Below are 25,154 nucleotides of genomic sequence, written 5' to 3'. Positions count from 1 at the left end.
GAGTTTCTTGCTGTGGCCCAGCTATGCCTGAGTGTCTTAGTGTCAGAGTTCCTCCCCCAGATCTCTCTTGTTCACATCGTGATGGATTTTCACTGCTTTTATACTTACACCATTAACAGCAGCAAGAAATATCCTTTGTGCCCTTTTCTAAGCTTCAACTCTTCAAAGGATGCCCTTAGTAAGGAATTTTAAATAAAGCCACAACTCATAAACTCAAAACTAATACAAGAAAGCCAGTAAACTGAATAATGAATGCATAACAGTCTCAGTATTATCTTTAAGAGTTTTGTTATAGTTTTATTTTAGTAATTTGTATGTGTGGTGATTTGATCTTTCTGATATTTGTACCTTATATTGCTGTGGAATTCTTTTTAGACAGTGAAACATGACCACATGCTTTTCCTTGACATCTTTTGTTTATTATTAATGCATGTCGTCATATGAAGGCTTGAGTTAAACTCCCATCTGATCTTAAACTTTATTAAAAACATCCCAGGCTGCCTGGATTCTGATGGAGGTTCCCTCCTGATCTGCAGCTCGTTCTTAACAGGTTACATTCCCCTGCTGCCGAAGCAGGTTGCTCCTCTCAGATGACTGATGTGACCATGACCTTCACCTTGCAGGACAGCTTGCCGAAGGTCGACAGGCAGAGACTCTGGTTTCGGTGAGGACTCTCCAAAGATCCCCCCTTTCCCCCAAAACATCCAGTTGGCTCTATCACTGTTATCACTGTCAAACTGGCTGCCATTCTGTTCAATCACTTTCAAGTGAAAATATCCTTGAGAAAAAATAAGAGTAGGCACTCGACCTCCAGATTACATAGTTACTCAAGGGACATTTTGCATGTATGACATTAATTTTCTTTCTATGAGAGGCTGAATAATTATTTTGTCATGAGCCCCCCCCCAGTTTGGTTGGTCAGGTGGCCCTCCTGTTCATTCTGTTGTGTGCCTCCATCCCGCCCCCCGGCCCAGTTTGGTTTTTCGTGTGGTCCTCCAGGTAGGAGGTATGTTTTGAAATGTGTTGACAGTACTACAGCAGAAGGTTTCACGAAAAGTGGCCCGTGGGTTTGACGAGTCACTTTTTATGCAATAATTAGCAGGGATTCTGTGGTATATTTTTCCAGCTTAAACTGCCGATCTGGACAGTGTTTAAGCCGAAGAATGTATGACTCATTTGTGCTGTTTTTTCCCTTTTCTTGAGTAATAGATGCTTTTGTTTCTCTTGCCTTTCAGAACCCTGTCTCCCTGGAACCCTGGGGGGCCCTTTTCGCTCAGAGCTCAGCCCGGGATGCTCTGCCTCTCACCTTCTTCTCCTGTCAAGACCTGTATCCTTTCTAAACAAACAGAGATAGCTTCAGTGATTAATGGTGCTAATTAACTCAAATTACTTAGGACTCTTTTAAGCAATTAACCCTGGAGGTCAGAGAGGCTTGTTGGTGTAATGGAGACAATATTCCACTTGTAGCCTTTTTGTCCCTGGCACTGCATCTGTTGACAGATCGCAGGAAGCTGCCCTGCATGGACGTGGGACTGGCTCACAGAGCAAACAGTTTAGCTGCGTGGTCGCCGGGCCACGGTAATGCTAGAACCCAAAACAAACACTCCGTAATGAGGGAAGCCACAAAGAGGACAAAGTGCGGAGTGAGTCTGCCACAAAGCAGGGGGCCGCAGCTATAACACTGTTTGGCAGGAAGATGTCAAACTGCTGAGCTTAAATGGCACTTCATTAAGGACTCTGAAAACATCATCGCTCCTCTGAAAACAATGACTTTGTTAAAAATGCTGTTTGTTCCCTAATGGTCATTTATGCTGGATTGTTAGTGTGTCTCACTATCTGAAGGGGAGTGGCAGGGGAAGCCAGCCATGGTTGCCACCGAGCAGCAATGTGAAGGAAATGCACCACAGGGAGGCTAATGACTGATCGACACTCCCCAAATGGGGAGTTTTGCAAAGGGCAGAGCTTTGGGGTCTGTGCAGGGTGAAGCTGTTGAGTCAGAGCACTCTGGACCAGGGTGTGAGTGAAGGGCTGCTGGGAGACGTGTCCTGTGAGGAATGGAAGGGCAGCAGTGAGCTAATACGAGAGTACACAATGGCTGAGTGAAGACTACTATTGCATCTTATGGTGGAACTACCGTCTTGCAAATCTAGGCCATTCTCGTGCTTTTCAAGTATGTACCAGTATCCAGCGGAAGCATTATAAAACGAGTGAATGAATGAATGAAAGAAAGAAAGAATGATCGAATGGTTACATTTATTTAGCACTTTTCAAGACACTCAAAGCACTTTATAGAAGCAATGGGGAGCCACTTCAACCACCATCACTGTGTAGCCCCCACTTACTGTAGATGATGCAGCAGCAGCCGTTCTGTATGTTCACCACATAGTACCTAAGGTGCTGAAGGGGCAAACGAAAATTCACCAGTTAGATCAGGGGTGCCCAACTTCAGCCAGAGCCCTGCACATTTTTGAGTTTCCCCTCATTTAACACACCAGATTCAACTACTTACCACACAGCTCTTGAGTTGAATCAATTATGGTGGAACAGGGAAAGAACTAAGCTGCACAGGGCTCCTGCCCCCCAGGACTGGAGTTGGGCACCCCTGAGTTAGATATAGGGGATGATTAGGAGGCCAGATTTCACAGGGCCACGGTGGACAATTTCGACCAGGACAACATGCCAAGGGATCTTTTATGACCTCAGAGAGTCAGGATTTCAATTTTATATCTCATCCAAAACAAGGCACCAATTTTACAGTACAGCGTTCCTCTCACTGCACTGGAGCATTGGGATCCCCCAGTAAAATGGATCAAATATATGGAGCCGCCCTTTACCTTTATTCATCTTGTATTGGTCAGAGTCTCGCTGGAATAAAAAATAACAGGTGTAACAATCCTTTTCTCACAAAAAAAAAATTGCATGCTGTGTGCTGTCAACATGACTTTGTTTATCCTCCAGACCCAGAAAACTTTCACACAGAAGAATTTAGAGCAAAGAATGTAGCCATGAGGAAGACTGAGTAAGTAATAATATTATTCATCCTGTTATTGCTATGCTAGGAATCTCTGAGTAAACCATAACTGTCACACTGCCACCTTATGGCTGGAGGTTGCATACCTGTATGCCCATACAGCACAGCCCGGCTGTGCTCTCATCAGTCCTCATGACAGCATCTGTCCTCCTGGAGATAAGCTCACCTTATGTTCAACTCAGCCCTCATTATCTGACACACACATCCATCCTTGTTGCCTCAGTGTGTGTTCCCAGAAAAATGTCATTGTTACTGTGACTAAATACTGCATCCTGTAAAAAGGTCATCTGTCTTTGTACGTTACGTTGGGTGGGGGGGGGGGGTTATTCTATATCATTTTTTGGATTCTGCATTGGTATAATGTTCTTCTGACCTGTGCCATTTTACAATTTCCGCAAGCTTGCAGTGGAGTTTTCTTAAGCGCTTCCTCAGATGTTAAATCACATGCTTCAGCTACAGGTTGAAGAACCACAGAAGCAGATCTGATTAGCCCAGCAGTGGCAAATGAGACATTTCCTCAAGATTTTTCTCCTGTTTATTTTGATTTTCAGCTTATCTAAATCATACTTAAATAATCCCCAGTAATACCTTCACTAAAGATTTTCACCCAATAGTATCTACTGATTTATATGCTTTTTAGATATTGTTTGCCTGTGAATCCCCATACAGCTGAATGCCTTTCTGCTGTGTCTAATCAAATGATTGATAAGTACAGCTGAAATGTGTGAATATCTTCACTTGTGTTTGGTTTATCAGGAGGTAAGTGTCCAGGAAATGTCCTACTACTTAGTGCCCCCCACTAAACCCCCAGGTTGGAAAACTGTGTTGTTGTCTTGAAAGATAAAAAGGCAGTAGGTCAAAGTGCACTTTCATTCTGGGGGGAGTCCTCAGTCAAAGATCGTTACCTGTACGGGCACCTGGGCAGTGTGGGCCCTGCTGGGGGCTACCTATTGCATCACAGAACAAGTGTTACTGTCATACAGTGTGGGACAAAAGACTCGAGAGCAGGTATATTGGGGTTTAATTCATGCTTTGGTGAGTGGTAAAATTCAGGGGGAAAAAAAATGAAATACTAGGACAAGTATAAATATTATGACACTATTTGAGCTATGGGGGGGGGGGCACGGACTTTACCAAAAATGCAACTGTAGGCAATAACTTGATTGGGCCAAAAGTAACTACAGGTTGAGATTAACGGCAGGTTTATGAATAGAGGTTACTTCAGGGTTCACCGTGAACCTGACCGCAGTTTGCTAATATCACCAGAGAGTGCAGGTTTGACAGTTGGGAAAACTGCAGGCTTCTGGGCAAAGTAAACGCCCCCCCTCAAGCTCCCAAGGGACTATCAGGTCCAGCTGGTCAATTAAGGGAACCGTTCGCAGCCCCCATCCCTCAGTGATTAATCTTCATCTGTCACAAGGGGGGGCCCACTTGCAGGAGAAATATGCACCAGCTTTCTTTGACTGACAAACATGTGCAAGCCCCGCTGTGTCTGAGATTTTCCTGCCTTCACGTTTAGTGAAAAATAAAGGTTTGCAGTGGCTTTTACCAGGGTGCAGGTTTTGAAAATCAAAAACACATCCAGATGGGAAACATAACAATCAGATTGGCTGCATGTTTTTTTTTATTTGGCTGCTGAAGAACAAAGAATCAAGGCAATCAAAAATTCTTTATCGCATTAATATACTGCAGAAGCTGAACTGCACTGTATGTAAAAGTTTTGCTGTGACCTAATTACAATAGAGGGGCTCATTCGCCCCAACTTTAATTAATAGTCCAAATAGTAAAGGCAAACGCACAGGATTTGCTAGGGGATAATAATGCGTAAAACACATCACAATTACTGTATATGCAAAACCATATATCAGCCTTGCATTACTACAAATTATGAAGCTCTCGTTGCAATATTAAAATTTAAAAAGTGAACCTTTAAAAAATGCAAAAACAAATACATAAATTATAATATGGTCCTTCGGTGGGGTAGCATGATTAACTTGCGAGATTTCAAAAGAATTTGGAAAACTGGCTCTTTTATGGAATGAGTATATATAAATGAGTCAGGGCTTTGGTGCAATCGCTGCGTACGGTAAACAGGCCTGTAAACGGTTCACCGATCTGCACCCTGGGTTTTTATCTTTAGCAGAGCGGCCCACCCTTGACCAACAGGAAACCCTCCATCTCTAACGAAAATATTCATCCCATCAAAACCAGGCTGGTTGAGACATGCTTAGCTGGGGGGGGGGGGACGGGGGGGGGGGGGGACCTCATCCGAAAAGATGAGGCATCAGTCCAGCTTCTGGCGAATGTCAGGCAGAAAACAATTGTCTCCAATTTAATTTTATAAGATTTGGACAAGAAAAGAAACTACATTTATGACTTTATATAAAATTTTTAAAACATCAACAGCTTTTCTGCAAGTGCCAATCCAAAGGAGGGAGGTCAGTCATAAAACCATTCTAGCGTAATGTTTTTATGCACATGCTACATACTCGTGGCTTTATAGCTTTTTTTTTTTTGGTTCTGATGAAATCAGAATATGCCCACAGGGCCAAAACAACTTGTCCTTCCAAGATCGCACAGTCTCCATGGAGAATGAAATAACACCCATATCTATGAAGAGGTGCTGGTCCAATGGTGGTACAGTTGCCCCACACTAGGCATAGAGGCGAGGTGGGGGTTGAACAGCTATCCTGTTGTGAAGTCCTGTCATACTTAGCCTGATGACAGAATATGAAGACAGAATCTGAAACACAAGTCCTGTATACAAGAAAGATTGTTGTCATGTAAGTGAGCTTCTGGCATGACTGTTGTATCAGCACAATGGGGTCCTTTGGGAATCTTCCCATCATCGCCGGGGAGGGGGGGCAGGGATGACTATGAAGAATCCTGGCAGAGTGTCACGATGAAGAGCCGTTTAGGGGACAACACTGGTTAAACAGAGGCGTTGCTGGTGGGAGACAGCGATAAGAGGTAAGTGTGCCTCCACTGGGACGTGTGTGTTCCTTTCTGATGAAACATGCCATACATAGTTTTGGAGACCTTGTAGGAAAACATTGGGCAAGGGGTGTTATGGTTTCTGGAAAATGTCAGTATTCGCAAACCCTGGCTGTGCTTTCAGCCTGCAATCCTGGAGCTGACGCAGTGAGATAATGCGGCTTCCCTGCAGTTAGTTCAGCCTGGCCTTGCAAAGGGTTCCGCTAGTCAGCAATTTGGCTCCATCTGACCCTTCATTAACTCAGTACCCTGACGATATGAGGGAGTATGTGTCCTTGTGATGATGTGATTATGCCATTTAAACAGCGCCTGTTGGGCTCTTGGGTGAGATGCCATCCCAATGCCTGTTACCTCCCTCTGCTCACCAGTACTGATTGCCATCCCCTTCACCATATGAAGGTGAAAGCCACGCAGGAGTGCGTATGTGCGTGTTAGGGTGCTTTTCCATGGCACTGGTACTTTCAGTACTGTACTTTCGCTTTTCCATTGACTTCCGCTCGAGTACCAGTACCGAAAGTTCCAGTACCGATAGTACCAAACCAGCTGGGGTACTTCTTTGGTACTTTGGGGTGGGACTGGAAACGTATTTACTGATTAGTTATGCAAATAGCCTACCGCTAAAACACAAAATACAACCGACATCTTTTGGAACACACAGCGAATAAAAAGCAGCAGAAACAAAAATATAAAAAAGTAAAATGGAAGGATGGACACACGAGGAAACACAGGCTTTACGATCGGATGAACAGATCCAGCGGGATTTGGGTGGCACGACTCGAAATAAAAAAGTATTTGCCGTAATAGTAAGCCGCTTGGAAGAAATGGGGCAGACGCGAAACACCGACAATGCCGCTTGAAAATAAAAAAAACTTAAGCATGACTACAGGAAAGTGAAGGATCATAATAACATGTTTAAATACAGCAAAAGAAATACCGCACCGCGCTCTGTGATGATGTCAGTCAGGGGCGGTCACTGATGATGTCATTTGGTGCCGGTACCAGTTTTTACGTCAGTGGAAAAACCAACACAATAGATGTACTATACTTTTGGCACTTCATGAAAGTACCGAAAGTACGGTACCTGGTGCGGTGGAAAAGCGCCCTTTGTGAACAACAAGGACCCATATCCTGCTGTCTCACTGTTATCATTTTATCCCTTATTCTAAGAACTGTTAACACTGGACAGCTTTTCTCATTATTAGATTTATTCATGTAAAAACTGACTTATGCATACACTGTAATCATTAATACATCTGAAAAAATGTACAACATATCGCTGCACAAATATTTCTGAAAACAGTTATTCAGTGGATGTAATTATTCTCTTACATGTACTGAGATAAATATGATTTAAATTACACTTAGTGTTAAACAGGACACATTCTGGTTTTAGGAGGTCTCATGGTATATAATGGTGGCTAATAAAGTTATAATGTTTCACTCAGCAATATACCTGAGATCAGCATTTAATCTTTTTTTTTTAAAAATATATTAATCAAGCTACTATTTCTCCTGTCCTATATAAATGTTTTACAACTTAAAGGTTTGGTCCGAGTAAGAGAAACATTTTAGTGACTTCATGCAGTAACACCAGTCTTCAGTGCTCTTAAATGCTGATGTCAGAATAGATACGTTTAACTGTGTAACAATACTGTAATACCACAGACATACACTCACAATAATAAAAATTGAAAAAATGCTCTCATGCAAAACTGGCCTAAAGAACAATAATCAAATCATATCATATAAACCAAAATATACTCTATTCACATTGTAGAAAAATGCAAATAAAAATAACTAAACTTGATTTAAAGGTAAAAGTAACATATAATCATGCAGTCATAAAGTTATTCCAAAGAGTGAACTTTGCTCAATAACCCACTAACTATATCTAACACCAAGTTTAAAATACATCTGAACACAACCGACTATATATATGTTTAGAAGAGTAAAGAGGACACTGTACAGGGAAATGAAAACACTGTTACTTGGAAACAGAGATCCGTATTTATTCAGTTTTTTTGTCTTAAAATTTTACATTAACTGAAAAGCCATCAACAAGCGGGGCAGAGCCTTCCCACAGTGGGGGATTATGGGATTGATCTCGGAGAGGACCGGCTGGTGACCAGGCCCTCTCTGTTTCTGATCAGCGGCTCTCCATGCAGACAGTTGGCTCGTGATTTTATTAACTTGGCCGTCGTTTGTGACAGCCATCATGCTAACTTACACACACACACACACACGCACACACACACACACACACACACAGGTTTGTAATTATATCTTTGTGGGGACTCTCCATTCATTTCTATGGGGGACACTCTAATCACAACATGATGACCTTAACCTCTACCCAGTCCTAACCTTAACCATAAGTAACCAAACAAAATGCAAGACTTTTGAATAAATTTTTTTTTGATTGCATTCACATTTTTATAAAATTGAGGTTTACATTGTGGGAACCTAAAAAATGTCCCAACTTAAAAAGTAGTAAGTTTTACCATATTCTGGGGATATTTGGTCCCCACAATGTGGTAAATTCAAACTCACATGCACACACACACACACACACACACACAGCACACACAATGAGTAGTCAGCAACATTAAATTCAGAGCCACAGACCAATAAAGATCCCTCTTTCAAATTAATTCATCAAAAGCATTTATATTTGCCTTTACAAAAAGACACTAGCATGACATGCACAAGTCATTAAATAAGACATAAATACATGAAACATTAAATTATCTCAATGCTCCAACAGTCTCCTCAGAATGCCACACCCCTCTTCTCATGCTCATTTTACATGCATCTAACAGACGCTGGCTCTGTATAATATGCACTTCATTTCTCTCCTCAGGCTACTGAGAAAGGATGACCACTCTAGCAGACTGCTCATGGAACAAACTTATGAAGTAAAGTTAGTAAACAGTTTGTAGTTAAGTGTCAGTCTGTTTCTCTGTCATGCTGCGTCAACATAGAAGTTTACATGTTAAGAGGCACATTTTTTTGTTTTTTGCATTATCATTATTATGGCAGTAAATCAGGCAATCAGGCACCTACAGATCGAGCAGCTGATGAAACCCAGCTGGTCCTTCTTAGACTAATTGGTCTAGTAGAGCCAGCTGGTGGATTTGGGTTAGGGAGTGTTACAAGAGATGAGTAGGAAGTGTGATGTCAGAGGTCTTCCTCATGGGGGTGCCCCACGAAGCTGGATTTCTAAATTAGCTGGGTTAACTTAAGCTAGAAGTCATGATTGTCCAATAGGAGTGCTTAAACTCATATTGGACAATTATGACTTCTACCTTAAGTTCACCCAGCTAACTGAGAAATTCTACTTTGTGGAACACCCCCTATTTGTCGTATGTGATTTGATCTTTCCTGTACTTTGTGTTTTAGGGTTCTTCCCATTGCTTTTTCAATGAGTTGTTCCTGAAGGGGCCACAACCCCATTTGCATTAGAATTTTTTCCTTATTAAGAGTCATTTGGTTTCAGTTAACCTTTTACTGTCCAGCATCTCTGTCCTGCTTTGTCTGATCACTCTGCACCTGACTCGCTTCTCAAAGGTTGAGAATGTGACTGCTAATTTCAGATTTATTAACAGAGTAAAAGCATAGTTTCTGGCCAAAATGATTTACCCCCTCATATATCCTGAAGAGTAAATTGAAAATAATACATGAATGATCTGTAAGGTTGTAAAATAAAAATATATAGATGTTGAAACCTACACGCAATGCATCCCAGTGTGAAATTCCCCAGTCATTTATGACATGTTTAATAAACAGTACAGATTATGTAAGTCAAATCCTTTCAGCCTGCATATTGTCAAAAGGACACCTTGCAAAAAGATATGACATAATCACAAATAAAACAGTAGAAAAGACATTATCTTGTACAGAAGTGAGTTGTTTTGTAAGTCAATGTGTGGCGGGAACAGCCTTGTTGTGTTTTCATGGTAAAATGGTTTCCTCTTTGTCCTCAGAGAAGATTTCAGGCTCTGAGAGGATAATATCCTAACAAACAGGCACCAACGATCTTCTACTTGAGTAATGAACCAGAGCGCAAAAATCAAACTGGAAGACTGCAGCAAGATCAGGCTCCTCCACAGATGAAGGCTGAAATTCCATCAATAAAAAAAGCCACCTTCACCCTTTTCAGTTGAACGACCAACTATCGTCACACAACATTTTAAGTTAAACAGCTCTAATTCCGTTCATGTCCAGGATTCATTTAACGAGTTTTTTGAAGTGTCTTGTTTTTCCTTTCCTGGCAGATTGGAAAGGCAGGGTGCCACTGTGTGAAAGAGCATGATAATAACAGGGGTGCAGTATCCTTTGTGGGGGGAGAACACGGCCAGCTCGGGTTTTCTTTAGCATATGGTTTGGAGATATGGTTTGGCGGGAGGTACCACAGGAGCATAATGTAGAGGGGTGAAAAGGCCCCAGGCAGCTTGGCAGTGATGCGTGTGGACCTATGTAACAGTCATGGATATTCCAGCCCACCCCCCACCCAGACTTTGTTCCATCCGCTGTCCCATGCCCATATGTCCAACTCCGAAATGCATTAGTTTTTTCCCTTGTCATTGATTTGCCCCCCCCCCCCCCCCCACCCCAAAACCCTCCGCAGTGGTACAGGCGCCATGCACCTAATCCCGCTGGTGCAGGTCACGTGGTGTCCGGCTGCGCTCGCCTGATGCCCTGTTGCGCATCTTGCGGCCGCTCTCCTGGGCCAGCCGGTACTTGTCCAGGACGCCCTTGTGCTTGCGCCGGAGCTTGTCGCTGCACCACACGCGCTCGCAGTACTCCTCCACGTGCGACAGGCCCGACGGCCCGATCAGCTGCACAACATCCTTGTACCAGGAGCTGCTGCGGCCTGGGCCTCGCAGGGCATAGCAGGGCGGTCCCGGCCGATAGCCAGCCTTCTCCCTGTCCTTCCCCAGGACCTCGGTGCCCTCCTCCCTGGCCAGCAACTCGCCCAGCGTCTCCCCCGGCAGCACCTCCAGTGAGATGCGGGCCAGCGTCTGTGTAAAGCCGTGCTCCCAGGACCGGCAGACGTAGGCGCCCCCGTCTTGACGGGACAGCCGGCGGAACAAGAGCCCCTCCTCAGTCTTCAGCACGCGCTCATCTGTCTTGACCTGCAGGTGTGACAGCGCAATGGGGGCGCTAAATACTTAATACTTACTTAATACTTAAATAGTATTTGATGTTTAATCACTGACCATAGGTCCTGGTCCTCAGCCTGAAGCACTGTTATTGCTATGAGTGATCTGTAGCAATCTCTTCACTTTTATAGTTTTCGTTAGTAACGTTAGTTAGAGTTAAAGATTATAATCATGCATTGATTTGTTACCGTGATTCGCCTGGCCGGCACTACATATGCAGCTATAGATAATTAATCAAAACCCGTCAGATTTGAATCTCCAGCACTGCTATGATATAAATATGCTTCTTAAGCTGAACAATTAGGTTTAAAATAATGTTAATGTTAAAGGATAAAAGAATGAATAATACAAGCCATCTTGGATAAAAGTGACTGCCAACAGTGGCGCGGGGGGGGGGGGGTGGTGGTGTGTGAAAAGCATTTCAAACAGCTGTACTGTATTTTAAGAGTCAATAAGATTCATTAAATAGAGCCACTATCCGTTTTATTACTTTATATTCATGTAATAAATAAACAGACGTCAATTACATGGTAATCTGCCCGAGATACAAAGAAGAAAATCTGTTATAATGATCGTCCACTTAAGTGATCAATTTCACCCAGACAGATGTGATCACTATAAGCGGTTACCACTGTACATCCATTTTAAAGGTGGAAACAGAGTTCACATTGATGTTCTTTAATTAAGTTTTCTTTGTACGGTATTATTATTATTGATATAATATAATTATAAAAAAAACAATCATTGGGAATGTAACATTGTCACACAAGCCTGAGCGAAACCAGTCCTCTGAAGGACTGAATGGGTAACTGCATCTGGTCCATCCTCAGAAGCTGACAGTCCATTTCCTTGTCGTGCCTCTGCGCCTCCGGCGGCTCCTCACCTCCTCCTTTCGGTCATCCCGCTCGATGTGCCAGGTGACGCTCGCCTGGGGGGAGCGTGGGACACACTCCAGGAACGTGCTGTTGTTCTCGGTGCCGTAAACCACCCTCTCCTTGCTGGGGTCCAGCTCATCCACTGAGGACACACATAAAAGCACAGGCATGCAGATGCTGCTTACTACCCACGGTGCACGTATTAAGTAAACAGAAACGCACAGGTCGTAAACCTGCCATCCACAAAAGTATACAAAGCACACTATAACACACATACCATCTAGTACACAAACACATCACTCTATTCACATACAGAACTGGTCAAAAACTCATCTACGCAGGTTTTAGCCCCCTGAGCTGGTATTGCACGTATTTCAGCAAATCAGTGGCTAACAGCAGCATGTTTGTATACACACTGCTGTGCATTTTGCCTGCCTGCGTTCTGCCTAATTGTGCTACGACTGCTGTGCAGGAAGTCAGCAGAGAACCAGAGCCTCACTCCACCCAACAACACATGTTCTCTGCAGGCCTCAGCAAGGCCACCGCATTCAGCCTTCCAGCAGGAACACAGCTCACCCTTTACTGATAATGAAAGCCCAAAAGCTTGAGCTGCAAAAACATCACAGCTTACAAAGTAAACTATCCTCTTTGGAGTATTTTTAACCATCTGCAATAAGTAATGTAAAGTTTAAGGACATGAGGCTACTAAATCACTGTCATTATTCCACACGTCCTGCTCTCTGTTCCTCTATTCCTCCTCTCCTCATGTTCTGTACATTTTGCTGCAGATCATGAGGACCAAACTGCCAGCCTGCTTTCTCTAAGATGTTCTCCTTCCAACCTGCTTTCCATCACACGTTTTTTTTTGGCGGCTTCCATCCCAGTTCCTCACCGCTGGAATTCTGGTCCACGCACTGCAGGACGGGGTTGCCGTGGCGCACGTCCTGGCGACGGTACCGGCGTTTGCTGTGGGGCATGTAGTGCGTGCAGGAGGTGCCGTCCCAGGCGCAGTAGGGGTCGCGGGCCAGGCAGCATTCGGCGCACGCCTTGCCGTACATCTCACAGTGGTGCAGCCGGACTTGGGCCACACCCGCCGGAGAGCCCACAAACAGAGATTGCTGGTGGGTCGAGAAACAATGTCATGTGACCGTCATTCTGGGTGGAGCTTTGGGCCCTGGGGAGCACTAAGCCCTAAGGACATAGAACTTTTGCATTCACTTACCCTTTTAACTGAGATATCCATCGAGGTTATAGGTGTTGGCACCTGGAGGAAAATGGAGGAAAAAATGGGAAGAGTAGAATTATGATCAGTTACAGCCCCACAGCACATGAACTGATCTGACTGCTCACGCAATTGTCCCACGTGAATTCAGAGGGCTGTGCAAGCAAGTCGTTTACTGGTCGCTGTGAAAACACACCCTGGTCTGTTTAGATTGAACGTGGTCTCCCTCACTGCTCGGTCTTGCCAAGATGATGAAACATCCATCCATCCATGCTGTTTAACTGTTTGTGGTGTCAGTGAGCGCAACGCTGATCCCAGAAAGCACAGGGCACAGGGTACAACCTCATATTGATGAGATGTCAGTTATTATAGCATAACCCCTGCCCAGCCCTAACCTTAACCAGGGGTATAGTTAGAGATGAATGGATAGGGGGGCTGAGTCTTTACTAGAGGGGGTCGAGGGCAAATTTTTATATAAAATAAAAAGCTATTGATGACTTGAGCCACCTGCATGCACACTGGCCCTTTGCGGATAAGATTGGCCACCCCTGACCTAAGCCAATACATACAAATTTATTTGGAAAGCTAAAAATATTTGTCTGGAGGCTAAGCCCCCCCCCTAAAATAGGCCTAACAACACCCCTGACCTTGACCATAAGTTACCATAGAAATTAAAGACACACACACACACACATACACTACAGATAATTGAAAGACAAGAAACTACTTCAACATGTTTTTGCGAAAAACAAACAAGCTAAACCTACAAGAGAATAACTGAGAAGCAAACGGAATGAATACTTAGAAGAAAAAACCTGGATTCAGCTGGACGATGTTTCCAGAAAACAAAAAAAACTCACTGACTGTACCTCCTTAAATAAAATAATTTATATTTAATATAATGTATTATAAGTAGGAATGCAGAAATCAATGTTATATCTATCATCATTGTGGCCAATGGACCCACTATAGAGCCTGTCAGCTATCCCAAGAATAACAAGATTTATAGAATGTAAAAACAGTAAGAAGCAAAGAATAAGGAGGGCCAGAATGATGAAGGAGTAGAGTGTATGGTACCTTAAAGACCTGCAGCTCCTCCAAGATGATCTCTTCGGTGTTCAGAGAATTTCCAGTGCGCAGGGAAATGACCTTCAGCACTGTGCCAATGTCTAGGGCAGATAAGGGAGGTCAGTAATCAGAGCTTACAATTAGCAGGAGCCATTTGCAGAGGATAATACATGTGGTTCATGTCGAGCAGATAAACCGGGAGACCTGCAGTGACATCAGCCTTTGTGATAAAGTCTCGGGGAATTAGGGTGAGGGCTGCAGGTCAGCTGACCTTGTGCAGAGACAAGCCACCATGATAGAAACCACATGTATGAGAGTGCAGCCATATGAAGTCATGAAGGGGTAATAATGCCTCTGAGACAACTGGGGGTGAGGGACGATGAGGTCTGTGACCCCCACCGGTGCCGATGAACATGACGTCGTACTGGCCGTCCTCGGCCTCCACCCGGTCCACCACGATCTGCTGCAGCCGGTACTCCACGTTGGTCTTGACCAGAATGGGCTGTCGCTGAATAGGGTAGATGGGCCTCCACATGAGGGGGTGACTGCGGCTGAACTGCAGCACAGAGTCCGGGAAGTCCTTGGTGCTGGAGAAATGCCGACCCGGCTGGTTGATTATCTTACTGGGACACTGTGGGAAAAGGGCAGGGACATAGGAGAAGGTGAGCAACGCACCATCAATAGAGATATGTGTCAATGAGAAAAGGCTGTTTGACAGGGGCTGAATGGGGTACAGCGGGATTCGTGAACTGCATGAAACCTGCAGCAGATCATGTCTGCTTAAGATCTGATAACTTAATGGCCTGGGAGGAGTATGAACATGGGTAGCACTACCCTGACTGGTCATCCATGACAATAACATCACTCATCTTCTAACCCAAAGTTGCTACGTAATACATACTTCTGCATCAAATCAAATGGGATGCATCTATGTCATTTGCCATTGGATGTTTTGGAATTATATGGATTTAACTGAAATGGACTACTTTATAAAATATAATACAATATGTTATGGTAAGGGGGTGGCATGGTGGTGCAGTGGTTAGTACTGTTGCCTCACACCTCTGGGACCCAGGTTCGAGTCTTCGCCTGTATCACATGTGTGCGGAGTTTGCATGTTCTCCCCATGTCGTCGTGGGGTTTCCTCCGGGTACTCCGGTTTCCCCCCACAGTCCAAAAACATGCTGAGACTAATTGGAGTTACTAAATTGCCCGTCGGAGTGCATGTGTGAGTGAATGTTGTGTGAGTGTGCCCTGCGATGGGCTGGCCCCCCATCCTGGGTTGTTCCCTGTCTCGTGCCCATTGCTTCCGGGATAGGTTCCGGACCCCCCACGACCCAGTAGGATAAGCATTTTGGAAAATGGATGGATGGATGTTATGGTAAGTCTCCCAGGTTAATATTCAGTTAATTCCAAAAGATGTTATGTTATGTCAGTTTTCAACATCAGTCTGCATTAGCAAAGGAACCACCTGATGTGTTTACATGTTTGTACCTACATTATTTTCACGTTTACAAGCCAAAAACACATTCATTAGTATAACTACTTTCTTCCTCCAATTAAACATTTTGCTTAGATACGACTCAAGCCACTCTGTTAATTTGAACCATAAGCCAGTCATTAGTTCAAAATTGCTTGTTGCTAAGCCCAAAGGCCAGTCATTAGTTCAAAACCGTCCATCTAATTCCAAAACCTGAGACAATAAAGAAAAACTATGTTACTCGACCAACCAGTTGACTCTGTGGCTGTGACTCTTTATACTCAACTGGTTGGTTGAAACAAAATCTTGGTCTGGATTTGTACTCTCTAGACCTGAAATCTCCACCTCTGCTAATCAGATTAGAGAATTCAGCAGCACCATGGAATAAAGTACTGTAAGACTCACCACCCCAGGCCTCGGGTAGGGGACCCGTCCCTCATAGGCCCCCCACTGGTAGTCGGGTCCCTCTTTGTGTGCAAAGGGGCCATTGAAGGCTTCGCGGATGTCAGCCATGCGATACACACACACTGCGTAGCCCTGGAAAACATTGCTGGAGGAGGGGGGAGGGACAGCAATCAGTCAGTAGCCAATCAGGCCTCCAAAGATGAGGTCGCAGATATAGTAACACATAGTGTGACAGTGAGTGCCAGCTCACCTAATACTGCTGAAAATAGCATACACTTCCGGGCTCTTCTCGTCCTTCGTCTTGAGCAGGAAGATGTCCTCTGGATTTCATTGGGTAAAAGAGCAGAAGCTTACCGTCGATCGCATGGCAGAAAAAATGCATGCTACTGTGTACTGAACAAATGCATTAAATCAGGATATGCAGCCCTGTGCACCCCTGCATCTAAAAGTGAGCATAAGAGGAGAGCATGCGTGTGGCTATACACATGCGCGTCCCCCCCCCGCTCTCACCGAGCTCGTCGAAATGCGTGTCAATGCCATGCGGGCCAGGCACGGAGCACACCAGCCTGGCCTTGATGAAGGTGCTCCACTTGTTCACCAGGACTCGCTGCCCCCCCGCATCATTCTGTGCAGGGGATGGGGGAGAAGCAAGCACTGTGATTTCCATTTAGCTAAGTGACTCGGCCGAGAACCATGGAAGCGACGAAAAGAATATGTGTTACCTAACAGCTAGACCTGGTCATGTGACCAGGACACAGAAAAGCATTAAATAAGGATCACAGCATTAATGACAGCAGAAAAAATAACATTAGAATTATTTAAACATTTACAATTAAAAAATATTCAAATATGTTTTCCTCCTTCCGGAACATATAGTCCATTTACAAACCAGTTGCATAACTTCATACACCATTTCAATGCACATCATTCTGATAACAAGCACATTAACTGGGCCCTTGTTCCTGTCACTCTGCGATTAATGACAAGCTGCGTTTTTTACTCAGGCTTGAGGGTGAAAATGAAATTCAATGTGCAGAACGCCTGCTGTCAGTGTGGCCTCTCACTCGACAGCCGAGACCTTCCACACTGCGACCCGAGTGCCATTGACCAGCCCCCCTTATTTCCTGCTACCAGGAAAGCAACCTCTGGCCAGACCTTGCTTTTTGTTGGAGATTGTGTCTGTGTACAAGTTTCGCTGCCTTTTTGGAGCCACATTTTGTTGAAATATCCACACGGATAGATCGTTAAAAATGCACATTTCCTTATAAACCAGGTGGCTTTTTTCATCTTTATTTTAAATAAGTGTTTAGTGATGTGTTAGAGTAGCGTAAGGGATCATGAGTTGCTTTTATGTGATTTACCCGCCTGTGTGTGTGAGAGAAAGGGAAAGAGGGAGTGGGGTGCTGTGGAATGTAAATTAATACTGCAGTACATCTGAGAACTGGACAATTATAATGAAGCTGGTTCTGGTTCGGCTCCAGTTCTGCTCCTCGAGATTTACCCTCATTTCCAGGCAGTTTAAATATTCAAGCTGCCAATAAACAAAAATCTGTCACAACATTCCTACAGGTAATTCTACAACCCCATTTCCAAAACGTTGGGATGCTGTGTAAAATGTAAATGAAAACAGAAAGCAATGATTTACAAATCGTATAAACTCTGTAAACCTTTGGGAACTCAGGAGACCGCTTGGTGGAGTTTTGAAAGTGAAATGCTGTCCCATTCTTGCCGGATATATGATTTCAACTGCTCAACAGTTTGGGGTCTGCATTGTCATATTCTTCATTTCATGATGCACCAAATGTTTTCAGTGGATGACAGGTCTGGACTGCAGGCCAGTCTAGCACCCGGACTATTCTACCACAGAGCCATGCTAATACACACAGAATGCGGTTTGGCATTGTCTTGCATTGTGAAGGCCTTCTTTGAAAAAGACGTTGTCTGGATGGCAGCATGTGTTGCTCCAAAACCTGTATATATTGTTCAGCATTTATGGTGCCTTCCCAGATGTGCAAGCTACCCAAGCCATGGCCACTAATGCATCCCATCACAGATGCTGGCTTTTGAACCGTCTGCTGATAACAGGCTGGATGGTCCTGGAGGATGTGGAGTTCAGGAATTCCAAAAAGAATTAGAAATTTTGATTTGTCAGACCACAGGACAGTTTTTAGTCCTCATCCTAAATGAGCCTGGGCCCTGAAAAGTCAGGGGTCTTTCTGGATCATGTTTAGATTTGGTTTCTTCTTTGCAGAGAATTTCTCAGAATTCTTTGAATGTTTTAATGACTGTAGATGATGAAATTCCCAAATTCTTACAGGAACATTATTCTTAAACTGCTGCACGATTTGCCCACCCAGTCTTACAGAGAGTGATGAATCTCTCCCTGTCTTCACTGCACAGAGACTCTGCCTCTCTGGGAGGCTCTTTTCATCTTACTGACCTGTTGCCAATTAACATAATTAGTGTGAGATATTCAACCAGGTGTTTTGATTTACATTTCACAACTTTTCCAATCTTTTGTTGCTTGTCCCAACTTTTTTGAAACATGAAAAATTGAAATTGAACATATATTTGTCATAAAACAATAACATTTCTCAGTTTAAACATCTGATGTTTTTATTTGTGCTATTTTCAGTTAAATATGGGTTTATATGATTTGCAAATCATTGCATTTGGTTTTTATTTGCATCCCAACTTTTTTTCTACGTCCCTAATAACATTTTTGCTAACTTTTGGGGTTTTATGCATTGATGCAACACGACACAATCTACAGACCCAGTGGTATTAGTTTGTCTAGTTTCAGTATAAATGCTTCCACAATTTGGTTTATCGTAAGTGCCAAGAAAACGTGGCCAAAACTCACTGCGCAGACACGCCCCACCCGACTGTGAATGGCCCCAGCTCTGTCGCTGGTCTCCATGGCTTTTTCCGTGAAGAAGAAGTACACCTTGTCATTGTCACGGTCATCGTTGTCTGGGATCAGGTGAGCAGCCACAAACTTGGGGTCTTCAAGAAATTATAAAATAAAGACATTACAAGTGCATTCTGAACATATGGATTTGGGATGATTTACGGAGAAGATAATAATCTGAATCTATTCAGCTATGAAGACGTTGTTTGCAAAACGGGGAGTTTTCTTCATAAGCATATTGAAAGCAGATGTTTGCATTGAACTGCCAATGCCACAGGGGAAGGACGCTGTGGAGCAGAGGTCCAGTACCGTGCAGCAACCGCTGGTCCGTCTCTGTCCTCATGGTGGAGCGGCTGCCCAAACTGCGGAAGATCACTGCCTCATGACCCAGGAAGTCAGCTGTCAGACCGCTGTACAGCTCTCCACCTGGGGCCAGAGGAAGGAGAAGGGAAAGTGAGCTGGAGGAGAAGACAGACGGATGACGCCTGTAACATGTAATGCTGGTTCACTTTACGGTATATCTCTATAGATCAGTACAGTTATTTAAATGTAATCCTTTTAATATACAGTATTTCAACCCGTGCTGGATTGCTATATCTGCCTGTTGAAGACTGAAATGGATAATAAAATCCTGCCCCAGAACCATAAAACCAAAGATAAAACAATTACGCATGCCTGATGCTAGCAATGCTAGCAAAGATTTATCACCTGAAAATTATTACTTTAATGTCAGGGCATGGGAAAGATGGAGATAACGGTTTCTACTCTACATCGCCAAACTCATTCACATGATATTTGCGCAGTACAGGATAGCAAATCCTTGTCAGCATTCTTGTAGGAAGGAAGACCAGAAGGATCCCATTACACTCTCAATAAACAGGAGCACAAAGTTTGTGACTCTGCTCCAAAGAGGACAGTTGGCTTAAAGAAGCATGAAAATGTCTAAAATGGCCCTCGATAGATTCATCAGGTCCTGGAGAATGTTCTGAATTTCAACCCAGCTTCACTAAACCTCTGAGATCAAATCGCTTTTAGGAAAAGTCTCCAGAGATATTCTCCATCCAGGATTGATTCATTGGTCTGAAGTGAGGATGAGCAGGAGGGACAAGGAATTTGGGTCACAGACTCAATTTACAGCCGTGTGACACAAGAGCCTCTTATCCCAATCAGCATTTTTATTAGTACATAATTGTGTCAGGACCCGATCAGCTTGTGAAGATATGAACTTCTGAGACAAATTTTGCGTTTTCTGTGTGTGCCTAATGTATGAAGTGCATTCTCAGCAATTACTGCGAATAACTGAGCTCTGAATTCATTTTACATTGAGTACATTTACATTTTTATTACATATTGCATTCCAGAAGTGGATACACCCCAATATACACTCCAGCCTTCTCGCTGTGACTGGCTGTGACTATGTTCCAGCACTTTATGCAAGCCACTGGCTGTCTTATCATGTCTGTGTGCCAGCAGAAGTGCATTCTGGGACATACAGTTAGTCATACTCAGCTGCTGCTTAGTGGAGAGAGAGGAGGCATTTCACAGCCCTACTCAGCCAGGATAGCATAAATGGATTCTTCCATTCTCAAACACCCCTTGTGAGCTCTGGCTTTATTATATGAACAAAGCGATGGAAGCACCCTAGAACACCCTAGAACATACTCCCAGTCAGCCAGTCAGAGGCTTTTCGGGGTTTCACCCTACGAGGCCTGTGGGCCTATGAACATGATAAATTAGGTCGGTTCTTGTCATTCTTGCAGAATTTGTGCCTGTTCAGGAAATGATGAAACCATTATATTGGGCAGTGATGGAGGTATGTGTGATAAGAACAGGACATACCAATGAAGGTGCTGGCAAAGGGGTGACTTGGATCATGGGGGCACTTCCCCCTACCATTTTCCACGTTGGATGGGTCCATTGAGAACACATGCTAAAACAAGGAGACACGAGAAGATCTTGTTAACGACTTATTATTGTTCATAAATATACAGCCTTACCACTCCCAACATTCCTACTGCTTTAGGGGTCTGAACTATTGCTATTCAACCATTGACCATATTCCAGTTGGTAAGTGATTGCAGGCAAATGTGTATCTGTGTTACTGCTCTGATGTGTGTTTTTTCTAGTACAGAGACAAACAAACATCCATGGAACTACAGAGATTTTCCAAAAGTAAACAGAATTTGGAATGTTTTCCTAAGAAGGGAACATTAACTCAGGGGAAACAGTCACCTTTGTGGAGGAGGCATGAAGGCTCTCATTGTCGGAGTGATTTGTGTGTGTTTGTTACGGGGGGACTGGGAAACCTTCTTCCTAATTGTAAGAGCTTTGTGCTGCATCAGCAGTGTTCCCCTAGAACTGCAGCTATGAGGTGATTTGGATGCCCAAAGCCCAGCTCTTCCGCCTAGGGTGCAAAGGGGGACAGTAGGATCTTGGCAAACAACATGAGAACCCAAGTTTTTCCTCGACTACGAAAAACACCAGATGTGCTCAAGTTGCCTTCTGGAAACTTTAACACACCCTGGGCAGGACTGAAATCTCCCATGTTAGAATAGCAGAGGAAATCATCCAGTGCTGCTTTCATTCTGAGTCTTTAGCTGAAATGTAACGGCCCCATTTTGCTTTTCGTTCTCTCCGGCTCCTTTTCTTGATCTCGCCTCATTTTCCACTTGAAAACACCTCCCCACATTATCCCGCTGGCAGCAGAACAGAGAAGGGAGGGTGAGGCCTGTCTGCAGTTCATTTCCATACAGCCCTGGCCCCTCCCTGACCGACACCAAATGAACTCATCCTCGCTCTCAAGCACAGAGCCTATGCTGGCTGTGCGTCTCCCCAGCTGCACGCGTGGCCTGCCTCCGCTCTGCTGTCTTTGAGCGGGATAGCATGGGAAAGGTGGGATCTGTAACCCCGCCATTCCTGGCCAAAGTCTATATCAAATAGAGAATGAAAACACAACTGAGGACTAAACTACAGCAAAGAAAAGGCAGCAGCACCCAACTGTGCCCCTGACTTGCACTTCCCTTGTTTGGCTACGATAAAAAGCAACAAACATAACTAATTTATGGTGAACTGGGAGCTCTGGATGTTGTCATTCCTCAGATTCAGTCTATTTTCCTTTTCCCACTGGCAGATGTATTGTTGAAGGAACGGACTGTATGCCCATTTTCTCAGTATCAGAGTCTGAGGGCCAGTGCTATCTACCCACTGAGCAATACACCGAAGTCCACAGAAACCATCTGTTTAGTTTTCTCACCTATTCAGCCAGTCATGAACTTGTTTGTTTTTCTCTGCCCTCAGGCCACAGTGAGGGCACATGCATTTGGACCTTTCTGTGTGAGGTATGACACCTGATCCGATGCTCTTTTACCTCTGCTTTTGTTGAACTTTCCTCCCCTGGACCAGTAAGTACCGAACGCCTTTCTACTAGTATTTGTCTGAACTGCAGTGGGGGGGGGGGGGACACACCAACAAGGACCCATCTACAACTAACAAACAAGCCCACCTGCAAACCATGTCAAAGACTATTTTCTCGATTGCATACTGCAGTTGTTCCATCTGCTATTTAAAATACCACATATATTTCATGTGCTCTGGAGTACTTTATTTCTGTTACTCATTAAGTGGATCTTATTTTGTTCTCTACAAACCCGCCTCAGCAATAACAATCTAATCAGACAACAGATCAAAATAACATTGTTAGCAGTTCATAAAGGTGGACATCGGCCTTCCATCATGCATCGCTTACACTACCATCTACGGTCAAACAGAGCAGAACATCTATGATGATGACATAGCAGTGTATGACAGTGTTAGTGTATGGATACGTATCCATGTGTGTGCATTTTGCATGTTCTCCCCGGCCATAGCCTCCAGGATAGGCCAGAATAGGACAAATTTCAGAAAAATGATGGATGGATGCTCCAAAACCACTGTATATCAGTGTTTATTGAGCAACCATTCAATCCGTCTGTCCACTGATAGTCAGAGAAGCCCTCACCTCTCCTCTGTGTCCAACGTAGACAAAGGTGCACATTGGCTGGAAGGCCCCAGTGCCACAAGTCAGCAGATGGGTGCGGTTGTACGGCTGCAGCAAGCGGACGTAGTTGGCACACTCAGTCTGGAGAAAATACACACACACACACACACACACACTGCTGTGAAATAGCTGAAAGACCTAAACAGAAGAACACACTTTGATAGCAAAAACGAAAATTATTGGGTCATTATGTTTCTGGAATTTTAACTTGGTCTTCACATGTTATCGACAAAAGCCAAGAAAAACGACTTCAAAGATAAAATTAACTACAAATACAAGCTAGACGTTTCCTGTGCACAGTTTCCCAACCACAGAATGAGTAAATAAGAGAAAGAAAAGGGTTAAGATAGAGATATGCCAAGTATTACAGGAAGTGAGGGACAACACCCCTTCCTTCTCTCTATTATCTACAATGGACTGGTCAGATGCTAAGCAGCCAAAGGCTGCCACCAACAGGGGTGACTGGGTCAAACTCGTCAGCTGACCATTAGGTACCAGGGCACTGTAGTAAATACGATTGTTTCCTGGAACACTGGGGGATGAAGTGATGTCATTGCCTGCTTTACCGGACAATGCCTAATCAGGACATTCCACCTGACATGGCAGCACCATTCAGCTAAATCTGAAAAGCTGACGGGCATAATCTATGATTCATAACTCCAAGAAGCAAGAAGCAACCTGTATTACATACCTTGGCCAAGAAGAAATTTAATTAATCATAAATTATAAGCCATTGGGTACAACATTAATATCATAATGTAACTCCATTTTCTTTACTAAGGATTAAAGGTTGATTAGCAGAACTCACTTTCATCATAAGTAATTACGCGAACAGTCCTACCTGCAGAATATTTCAAACATTTCATGCCTAAGGTATACAGAAAGCAGCATTTTTGTCTTGCAGTTCAGAGGACGTGTTTGAATCCAGATTCATTTCTGTCTTGAATGTTCCAGCATTCACATGTACCACTTTGTTCCTGTCTGACTTTTTCTCCATACAAAAACACGCTTTTGATGCTGCTCCCAAAAAAGTTGCCCTTAGTGAGGGAACGTGTGCATTGGTACCATTGGCGCAGGAGAGTGTTCGAGATTATGGGGGGGGGGGCATCTTAATAATTTAAACACAATGATCTGTTCATTAAGGGGGTGACGAATGAAGCCAAAATAAATACTGGGAGAGACATGCCCCCCTTGATCCCCCTGGTTTCTATGTCCTTGGCTGGTACCATGTGTTGGACTCATTGACCAGCCTACAGCGAACTCTGCCTTCTGTCCAAAACTTCATCTTCTCTCTAAATGCACTAGTTAGATGATGGATATACTCTACAAAGCTGCTAGTTTGAGCTTTTTTTATTGCGAACGGGTCGGAACTGGGGAGTTATTACTACTTTTAGTGCCAAAGGGAAATCAAAACTAATTTTTTTAAGATTTCAGAGCTGAAAACACTGCATGAGGTGACTACATTTCCGTCTGACTCAAGTGCTCTTAGCTGTGCCAAGCAGGGCAGTGCAAAGAATGACCAGCCCATCCGCTGGGGTAACAACAATACTGCCTCACGAGTCGACAGTTATGATTTCTGGCCTTTTCATCAGCCAGCAGTCCAGCTTGGTTTTTTTTTTTGTCATTAGCCTGTCTGTAACAGGAAGCACATTTCCTGAGAACTTTTCAGGCGTATAATTTGCCAGGTGAACTGTTGTGTGTGTCTCTGTGTGGATAAGGTTTATATTGCATTGCAGGGACCAAATGTAATAAAAATCAGTCATTTAGAAGTTCTGGGGGGAATTTTTCAGGTCCCCACAACTATGAATGCAATCAAAAAACTAAAAATGCCAAAAGTCTCGTATTTAGTTACGTTACTTGTGGTTAGGGTTCAAGCTGGGTAAGGGTTAAGGTCATCATGTTGGGATTAGAGTTTTCCCCATAGAAGTCAATGGAGAGTCCCCACAAAGATATAATTAGTCCCTATGGAA

At 43.9% G+C, this 25,154-nt stretch overlaps 1 protein-coding gene across 1 annotated transcript in view; it reads right to left on the bottom strand.

Annotated features, from left to right (window-relative positions):
• Positions 1-10,642: 10,642 nt before the first annotated feature.
• Positions 10,643-25,154, bottom strand: part of sema3bl (sema domain, immunoglobulin domain (Ig), short basic domain, secreted, (semaphorin) 3bl) — a 33,508-nt gene continuing 18,996 nt past the window's right edge. Inside the window, exons 4-16 of the mRNA XM_049017090.1 lie at positions 23,146-23,265; positions 20,988-21,078; positions 19,458-19,574; positions 19,101-19,243; positions 16,748-16,862; positions 16,488-16,557; positions 16,238-16,382; positions 14,752-14,983; positions 14,362-14,453; positions 13,285-13,326; positions 12,955-13,180; positions 12,071-12,204; positions 10,643-11,160 (exon numbers count right to left, since the gene is read on the bottom strand). Of these exons, the coding sequence (XP_048873047.1) occupies positions 10,672-11,160; positions 12,071-12,204; positions 12,955-13,180; positions 13,285-13,326; positions 14,362-14,453; positions 14,752-14,983; positions 16,238-16,382; positions 16,488-16,557; positions 16,748-16,862; positions 19,101-19,243; positions 19,458-19,574; positions 20,988-21,078; positions 23,146-23,265 (2,016 nt within the window). The 3' untranslated portion in view covers positions 10,643-10,671. The remainder of the gene's footprint in view (positions 11,161-12,070; positions 12,205-12,954; positions 13,181-13,284; positions 13,327-14,361; positions 14,454-14,751; positions 14,984-16,237; positions 16,383-16,487; positions 16,558-16,747; positions 16,863-19,100; positions 19,244-19,457; positions 19,575-20,987; positions 21,079-23,145; positions 23,266-25,154) is intronic.

This window comes from Brienomyrus brachyistius, chromosome 6, assembly GCF_023856365.1.
Source record: "Brienomyrus brachyistius isolate T26 chromosome 6, BBRACH_0.4, whole genome shotgun sequence".
NCBI lineage: Eukaryota > Metazoa > Chordata > Actinopteri > Osteoglossiformes > Mormyridae > Brienomyrus > Brienomyrus brachyistius.
The sequence above is the reverse complement of the archived record's forward strand: the minus strand, read 5'-3'. Positions and strand labels throughout refer to the sequence as shown.